The sequence below is a fragment of the Temnothorax curvispinosus genome, unplaced genomic scaffold, assembly GCF_003070985.1.
Source record: "Temnothorax curvispinosus isolate PA1 unplaced genomic scaffold, ASM307098v1 QBEX01016017.1, whole genome shotgun sequence".
Taxonomy (NCBI): Eukaryota; Metazoa; Arthropoda; class Insecta; order Hymenoptera; family Formicidae; genus Temnothorax; species Temnothorax curvispinosus.
Window position 1 is genome coordinate 1 of NW_020225797.1, and position 8,801 is coordinate 8,801.

Genomic DNA, 8,801 nt, shown 5'->3' on the forward strand with positions numbered 1-8,801 from the left:
TTATTCCTTATTCCTTTATCTTATTCCTTATTTTTCTCATTGTGACTGAGCCTTAAGGCTCTACTTTTTTAGAGCTCTATTGGAGTATGCGACGCGAACAAACCTACCATGGTCGGCATGGTCCATGGTTTGCCATCCAGTATCCAGTCATGCTTATTGATACGCATGGAAGCCGTATCGTCCTTGGCGGATGCCATTTACTGAAAAAAAGATACACATGAAAGTATGTAAATCATCAGTATGTAAGTGATTTCTCATCATTATTCCAAATTTCACGTTACACATGAGATATGTCGCGGCATCGAGACGTCCGTTCTATGAATTACTCGGATGGTAAGTGACTACAGCATGCGTGGTAAATCGTTTTATCCTGTCGAGATTTTTTAAAAATCCTTTCGAAGGATCTCTCAACTTTAATCTTTTAAAATATTAAATTCCGATTATGGCAATTTTTTTTTATTGTCCCGTTTATAAAGATTTATGGAGAATAGCAATATGGTTTCAACCAAGCTTTTAGCTCCAATTAATTATTTTTGTCTACTCTTTTTAATGTGTCGCACAAATAAGATGTTCATTCTTTTATATAGAGTATGACGGCTATGATGATGTTTACGGGCATTCAATGGAGGATGATTATTGTGTATCACCTAGTGGTATGTGCTTCATAGATTTCTCTGTTAAGTACTTTTAATGAAATTTAATCCTTTAGTAATTATGCATATATTATACACAGTGGAGCAGTTTTTATTTGATCGAAGCAAACAACAGAATATTGCTTCATTCATCACAGAACCAGATATAGTGGAAGACAATGAAGATATCGATGAATCTTTGCCATCGTCCGACAAAGATAAATATAACCTTTCTGAATTGGAAAGGACAAAGTTAGTATCTTGTTTGGAAACAATTAGAAATGTTATAGGTGACATGGTATCTGATTCTAAACTGAAGGAGAAGATTATTCTGTCAAATTTTGATGCAAATACAGCACTCGATGCTATTTTGAAGGAGTCGTCGCCGAAAAAAGACATTGGTATGCTTATCGCATCGTAATAGATACTGAAATTGAGATATTAAAATAGTATTAAAATGTTTTAAAAAATCTTGAAATTTATATTTACAGATTCTGTGGTGAATAAGAAACGATTGGAGCTGCATTCAGGTATATATTGCACAATATCTCATTTTTTGTGTTTTCAAAATATTATATTAAAACTATGTGAATATTTGGAATTACTTAATGACCTCGCTTTTATTTCTTTTTTTTCCATGTTTCTTGTACTGGGCTTCATCGGTAAGGTAAGGTGTTTCAATTGATAAATCTAACACATCCATGTTCACAATACCTAGATTTTCTTTTAAGAAAGATCATAATTTATCTAAAGATTCTACTTGGACTATTTGTCCACCGAATAGCATAGATAAGTCAAAAGATGTAAACCATTCCTTCAAAACTTTCTCATCATTAGCGGGGCTTATTTCCCATCACACCGAATCCACAAATTCAGATACAACAAAAATATCTTCTCAAAGTGACACAAATACGCAGCCTTTTAATTCTTTAGCCGCCTTAACTGCAGATTATTTGCAAAAATCTAATGTAGATAATAATATAGAATCTCGAGAAAGACATCAATCACCAATCTCACAATTTGTTATCCCGAAACTATCAATTAAGAAAAGTAATAATGAGGAAACGAAAAATGTACCTTTACCAAAGTTCCACAACAATGAAAATAGTACAAGACAGCTAATATCTACAAATATTTTGAGCAAACATGAAATCGATTTACTTCAGAAAGATTTTTCAAATATGGATACCTTCCCAAAAAGCAATATCGTGAGAGATTTAAAATCGCAAGAACAACTTAAAAATCCAATAAATATTGTAAACGAGATTTGCACTCCATCACCTGACGAGTGGGTGGATTTAAGTACTGCTTTGAAGGAAGCAGAATTTCTAGCTGACAGTGCTTTTCGCAATGCTAATTTGACTACTTCAAGAAAATTACATCGCAATATGCACAATTCAGAAATATATCTTGAAGATGACAATAGGGTAACACCAAATGTGCTACCTGTTACTTTAAATTTATGTGCCTTGAGATATGTTAAGCTTCCATGCACAAAAAAGAATGTTTCGGTATTTGGAAAAACTTTATGTAAAAAATGGAAGATAAAAAAACCAGTTCTTGGAGCCATTGCACAACATTTTAACACGGTTAAACCTTTCGATTTTTCTACTCCTTATCGAAATTCATACCGATCTTAATAATAAAATATCTAAGATAATAGATAGATGAAACAGGATACTAAATATGTAACATTTAGAGTATATTTAGAGTGGCAAACATTTTTTGTTTAAAAAAATATAAGAGAAGCATAATAGGGATAATTATATTTTAATTGTACTTATACTTTTATTCTTTAGCCTTATGACTATTTTTTTTTATTATCTTGTATTTATGGTAGAGAGATTTGATGAAGGCTTTATCAAAATTTTTTTAAACAAATGAATGTATTCATTGTATACATGCATATAGTATATGAATACATGTGTACATATACATACACACAAATATATATATGTATGTATATAAAATTATTGCAAAATGTAGCAATATAGACCATTTGTATTACATTTACATTATACAATAGTAATCATACATAGTTGATTTTTTTATATATAACTTGTGTAATTGTATATTAGCAATACAGCTATGTACATGATGATTTTATTTTATCTTTCCTATCGTGTAACTTAGCACAGCTGAGAATAAATTTTATGATAGGTAACAAATTATCAGCGAAACCTACATTGCAAGTTACAACGCCGTCTACCGTAAAGGTCGTACCGACCGGAACGAAACCTATTGTGAAGGGTTTTGATTTAAGTGGTGTAGAAAATACAGATTTATTGAGTCCACGTTGTGGGAGTCCTTCTTCCAATCGAAATAGTCCTGAGATAAAACGTAAAGAGGATACCATACAAAAGGAGAAAAGAACAGTCTCGTCGAAAACGAATAGTCCAAGATGTCAGTCACCCGTGTCGGGCCATGTAACACCGGAATTAGACTGTAAAGTAAAATTTAATGCATCTAACGAGGAGAAAGTGGACGTCGGAGCGATATACAAAAGTAAAAGAGGCGATAACAAGGAGCAGCTTTATTTGGTGGTCGTGGGACATGTTGATGCTGGAAAAAGCACATTGCTTGGGCGACTACTTTGCGATTTGGGTCAAGTGCCACAAAGACTTATTCATAAATATCAACAAGAGAGTAAAAAGATAGGAAAGCAGTCATTTGCCTATGCTTGGGTGCTCGACGAGACTGGTGAAGAAAGGTGATTATGCAACGTGTCATATTGTAGAGTCATTGTAGGGGAATATATCAATTATAATGCATCTTTAATAGAGAGCGAGGGATAACAATGGACATAGGCCACTCGAAGTTCGAAACAGACACAAAATCTATCACTCTCCTAGATGCACCTGGTCACAAGGATTTTATTCCGAATATGATAAGTGGCGCTACGCAAGCGGATGTAGCTTTGTTGGTAGTTGATGCAACCAGAGGCGAATTTGAAACTGGATTTGACAGTGGAGGACAGACGCGCGAACACGCCCTATTATTACGTTCTTTAGGTAATCCCTTCTTTAGGTCTTCCCCAGTGTCGCATTTTAATTATAAAAGAAGTGAATGTATTTAGCATAGATTTTTGTGTTACTTACAATTTAAAATTTTTATTGAATATTTAGGAGTGTCGCAACTAGCAGTAGTTGTTAATAAGCTGGATACCGTAAATTGGTCTAAAGATAGATTCAATGAGATAGTGGACAAAATGAGTGTGTTTCTGAAACAAGCTGGCTTCAAGGACACCATCACTTTCGTACCTTGCAGCGGTTTATCCGGAGAAAACATAGTAACAAAGCCAAAGGAGCAGCTCTCTAATTGGTAACATCTCGATATATATTGTATATATATGTATATATTCCATATACTACATATATTCCATATATTACCTACTTCTTATGAAATAATTTCGCAGGTATACCGGACCTACTCTAGTCAACGTTATCGATAATTTCAAGTGCCCAGAGCGGCCTATAAGTAAACCGTTCCGTTTTTCGATAAACGATATATTTAAGGGCACCGGATCTGGATTCTGTGTATCCGGTCACGTTGAAACGGGCATGGTATCCTTAGGTGACAAGGTTTTAATACTACCTCAAAACGAGATCGCAGTTGTGAAAGGTTTGTAAATTGAGTTTTTATTAGGCCTAGTGGATCATGACATAGAGATTATATGTCATGCTTTTAAATACACCCTAGGTCTCCAATCGGATGAAATTTCGACAGCAAACGCTTTCGCCGGTGATCACGTTGCGCTTACATTAGCGGGGATCGAGCAGCAAAACGTGGGTATTGGTGATATCATCTGTAATCCGCAGAATCCGGTACCTGTAACGACCTGCTTTCAAGCGCATGTTGTTATATTCGCGATAGCGAAACCGATCACGAAAGGGCTTCCAGTGGTGATGCACCAGCAGTCTTTGGTACAGCCGGCGGTTATCACGAAATTAATAGCGCAACTTCATCGAAGTACCGGCGACGTGATCAAAAAGAAGCCGCGTTGCTTACCGAAAAATTCTAGCGCGATCATTGAGGTCGCAACGCAAACACCAGTCTGCATGGAGTTGTACAAGGATATTAAACAACTAGGTAGAGTTATGTTGCGATTAGAAGGTACCACTATTGCGGCTGGTCTGATTACGAAGATTTTGTAATTCTGATGATATAAATGTAGTCTCGAATAACGTAAAGTAATTTATATACATGTAGAAGAATTGTACGTAGATCTAACATATACATATAGTATTTATATACATCACACAAAATGACATATATAAACTCCGTAGGTTGTTAGTTTATGTACCGCGGTCAATAATGCCTTCCACCTGAAGTTAGCTGCGTTCTATAGTACATGTAACGTGCACTATAGAAATCCCTGGAAAACAGCTACTTTATTGACCGCGACAAGAGTACAGAGAACTTTACTCAATTACTTAATTACTTAAGACTTTTTCTTAATATATCCTATAGTATATTTGTAATTGTTTATATCTTGAACGAGCGAAATTAATTTAGAATGTCTAATAAAGGTATGGTTACATTATTTTCATCCAAGATTAATATCAAATGCTTTATTTATTTACATATCATTTATTATTTCCTGATTAAAGATTTTGTGATGTATATCATCAAAGAAATGATCTCAAGTTACTAAGGTTTTAATGTTCTCTATGTATTTTGATACGCAAGTGTATTATATGACGATTAAAATAACTAATATTTTATAAGTTACAAAAATTCCTTTAATAACAAATTGCTTAATGAGAAAGTTATAATTTTTGATATATTAAATACATTTTTTTTTTAAATACATTAACACACTTTATCATAACAAAAGATACTGGACAAATTGATATAAATGTAATTATACATCCACCTCTCAATTATATCGATTTTGGTTTCAATACTAGCTACTTTAATTTTTCTTATATTAAAATGAATACAACAAAATATTTTTGCTTTAACTTTTTCATCTTGCACAACTGCTACATCCTCCGAAAAATGGGATGTCAACATTGTTTCCCGTATTTGGTCTACCAAGTCTACGTGTTGGAGGACGTGGCCTGTATATAATAAACAATTGTAGAAGTTATTGTCTTATTGTTTTACAAAAATAAACATCTGAATACTATACCCAGAGCCAGGATGATAGTCCCTTGAATACCGACTTCCCAATGAATTCATGCCAGGATTGAACAATGTCTGGAAACTATATCCAGCATTATGTTACGCGCATAAAGAAAAAATGCAGCTAATTAGTCGAAAAGTCATGATTTGTCATATAACAATGGTTCATTAAAATACAGCGGTTTATATAGCACTTACAACATGATGATCATATAAATTATTCCTGTAAAAAATCCGAGAATCCTCTTCAATCCCCATGGAGTAGATTTTACCACGTTACCATCTATAAGCAAATTATTATATACGAATTGTCTTTTGTACGCAAGAAAACAATTAGGTTAGATTTTACAGTATATTACCATCCGTTACATAAACCATATTTAAAGCAACACGCTCGTTGACTCGTTGAGTGGTGCAGAGACAAAATTTAAAGTTTATTTTCAATTCTTCGTGACATATAATTTTGCACGCAATTAAATTATTATGCGTAACTGGTGTAACCAGAGGACTTCTCTCTGATGGGTGCTTCTTCTTCTTCTTCTTCTAGTTTAATTGGCTCCTGCCTCTTTTCCGAGGACAATATTCACAATATGGCCAGCCTTTTCCATTGTTTGGTTTGTCTGATCTGAATCACTGATAGCGTTTTTTCTTGGCTGCACTATCGCCTACTAGTGCAACACTAGTGCAACACTAGTGCAACGCTATTGGGTAGTGCAGGGCAGTGCAGGGCGGTAGTGCAGCTAATGGCTCCTGCACACAGGACGCGGCAGCGCGGCATTGCGGCAACGCGGCACCGCGGTAACCAATCATCATCTGCCTTTCCGTACGACTTTCAAAAGTAGAACGGAAAGGCAAGACGGTAATTGGTTACCGCGGTGCCGCGTTGCCGCAATGCCGCGCTGCCGCGTCCTGTGTGCAGGAGCCATAAGAAAAAACGCTTTATGAGTGTAGCCGGTAGCGTATGTATGGCTGCTACTGGTAGCCGTGTGAATAGGCTTAAAGGCCTTCACACATAAAATGCCGTAAGGACGTAAAACGTAAGCGTAAGAAAATCGATCAATCCCAATCAAGTATTTTCCCCTACTGGGGTTACGGTCAGTACAATACTTGATTGGGATTGGTCGATTTTCTTACGCTTACGTTTTACGTCCTTATGCGATTTTATGTGTGAAGGCCTTAAGTGGGGAGCACACTTCTGCACAACGCATAATACGTAAGCATAAGAAAACTGATTGGTCTATTTCCTTATGCACATGTGTATGGACCAATCAATTTTCTTATGCTTACGCATTATGCGTTGTGCAGAAGTGTGCTCCCCACCGCAAGGCCATCGCACACAAAGGGTGCGTTCGGTTTGGACGCTCACGCGCTGTAACCCCTGATTTCCATGCACGCGTTGCCATGCGTTATAGCCATGTTATAGCGCGCGTTTGTGCTGATAGTGTTTCCATGCGCGCGTTATACATATATAAATGTGACAGCTCCCAATTTTATTACAAAAATACATGCGTATATACATGTAATATTTAATAATAAAAAATAATATAAATAATTGTAAAAGGAAGAGAGAAAAGAAGAATATTAAATACAGAAAAAGTAAATAATCTATTAACTAGCTTTTAGTAAAAAAATATTACGTATACAATTTTCTCTAAAAAAATATTTTACGTTTTCTCAATAGAGTTAAAATAAATATAATTTATTATTTAAAAGATATTACTAAAAATGTATAATATCGTAATATTTATTTTTTAACAATGAGATTATTTCATATAATATGTATGAAATTAATTTCTATATATAATAGATGGATGATGAAGAATTTAAAATATTTCTTCTATTATGGTTGTGGAGAAAACGACAACAAAGAATACAACATCGAAGATCAGCTCCACGTTGGTGGGTTCGACCTATTTTAACCAATAGACTTGAGCAGGGAGCTTACAGTAATCTTGTTGCCGAACTACGCAATGATGTTGAGCTCTTTTTTAATTACCACAGAATGACACCAAACCAATTTGATACCCTACTACATAAAATAGAGCCTCAAATTTCTAAATTATATTTAACTAGAGAACCTTTACCACCTGGATTACGATTATCTTTAACCTTACGATATATTGCTGCTGGAGACAGTATGGCTAGCTTATTACATTATCAGTATCGAATTGGACGAGCTACTACGTCAAAAATTATTGCGGAAACTACAAAAGTGATATGGGATGTTTTACATCCGGAAGTATTACCTGTATTAAAAGAAGAGGAATGGGCTAGCATAGCTCAAGACTTTGGGGATATTTGGAATTTCCAAAATTGTGTTGGGGCTATCGACGGAAAACATGTAGTTGTACAGTGTTTCAAGAATACAGGCTCTACTTTTTATAATTATAAAGGAACATTTAGTATAGTACTTCTCGCAGCCTGTGATGCGCAATACAGATTTATATATGTAAGCATTGGATCAGCCGGAAAAGAGAGTGATGGTGGTATTTTCCAATCATCAGATTTTGGAAAAGATATAATTGAACAAAAATTACCCTTGCCTCCACCAACTGTTCTTCATGGATCAAATACTAGAGTCCCTTTTGTATTTGTCGGAGACGCAGCATTCCCATTATTGGAAAATTTAATGCGGCCTTATCCCGGTGTTAATTTAACACCAGATCAAATAATTTTTAATTATAGAGAAAGCAGAGCTCGAATGTGTATTGAAAATGCGTTTGGAGTAATGACATCAAGATTTCGTATTTTTAGAAAACCAATAATTGCATCTCTTGAAACTATACAAAGTATTGTACAATGTTGTGTTGTTTTGCACAATTGGCTTCGGGACAGTGAGCTTCATCTTGCACCAGGACAAAGAAGATATTTTCCACCATGTTTTGTTGATAGAGAAGATCGAAGTGGAAATTTACAAATTGGACAATGGCGTGAAGAAAATGAATTTCTCGGACTACGAAACCTTAATCCAAACGCAGCCAGGAATTCAACGCAAGTGGCCAAAGAAGTTCGGGAAATTTATAAAAATTATTTTATGGCGGA

At 35.1% G+C, this 8,801-nt stretch overlaps 2 protein-coding genes across 2 annotated transcripts; one reads left to right on the forward strand and one right to left on the reverse strand.

The window, feature by feature from the left end:
- The first annotated feature begins 84 nt into the window (after positions 1-84).
- LOC112466271 (HBS1-like protein) lies at positions 85-5,156 on the forward strand. Its single transcript, XM_025034296.1, has 9 exons — positions 85-333; positions 588-653; positions 734-1,033; positions 1,124-1,162; positions 2,793-3,342; positions 3,414-3,643; positions 3,758-3,953; positions 4,048-4,253; positions 4,332-5,156. Exons 1-9 carry the CDS (start codon positions 291-293, stop codon positions 4,784-4,786), a joined length of 2,085 nt encoding a protein of 694 aa, XP_024890064.1. The 5' UTR covers positions 85-290; the 3' UTR covers positions 4,787-5,156.
- A 195-nt stretch (positions 5,157-5,351) lies between these two features.
- On the reverse strand, positions 5,352-6,437 carry LOC112466272 (selenoprotein K-like). The gene is made up of 4 exons (XM_025034297.1): positions 6,119-6,437; positions 5,958-6,042; positions 5,767-5,841; positions 5,352-5,695 (listed from the first exon to the last, which is right to left on the reverse strand). Exons 1-4 carry the CDS (start codon positions 6,135-6,137, stop codon positions 5,602-5,604), a joined length of 273 nt encoding a protein of 90 aa, XP_024890065.1. The 5' UTR covers positions 6,138-6,437; the 3' UTR covers positions 5,352-5,601.
- Positions 6,438-8,801: the final 2,364 nt, after the last annotated feature.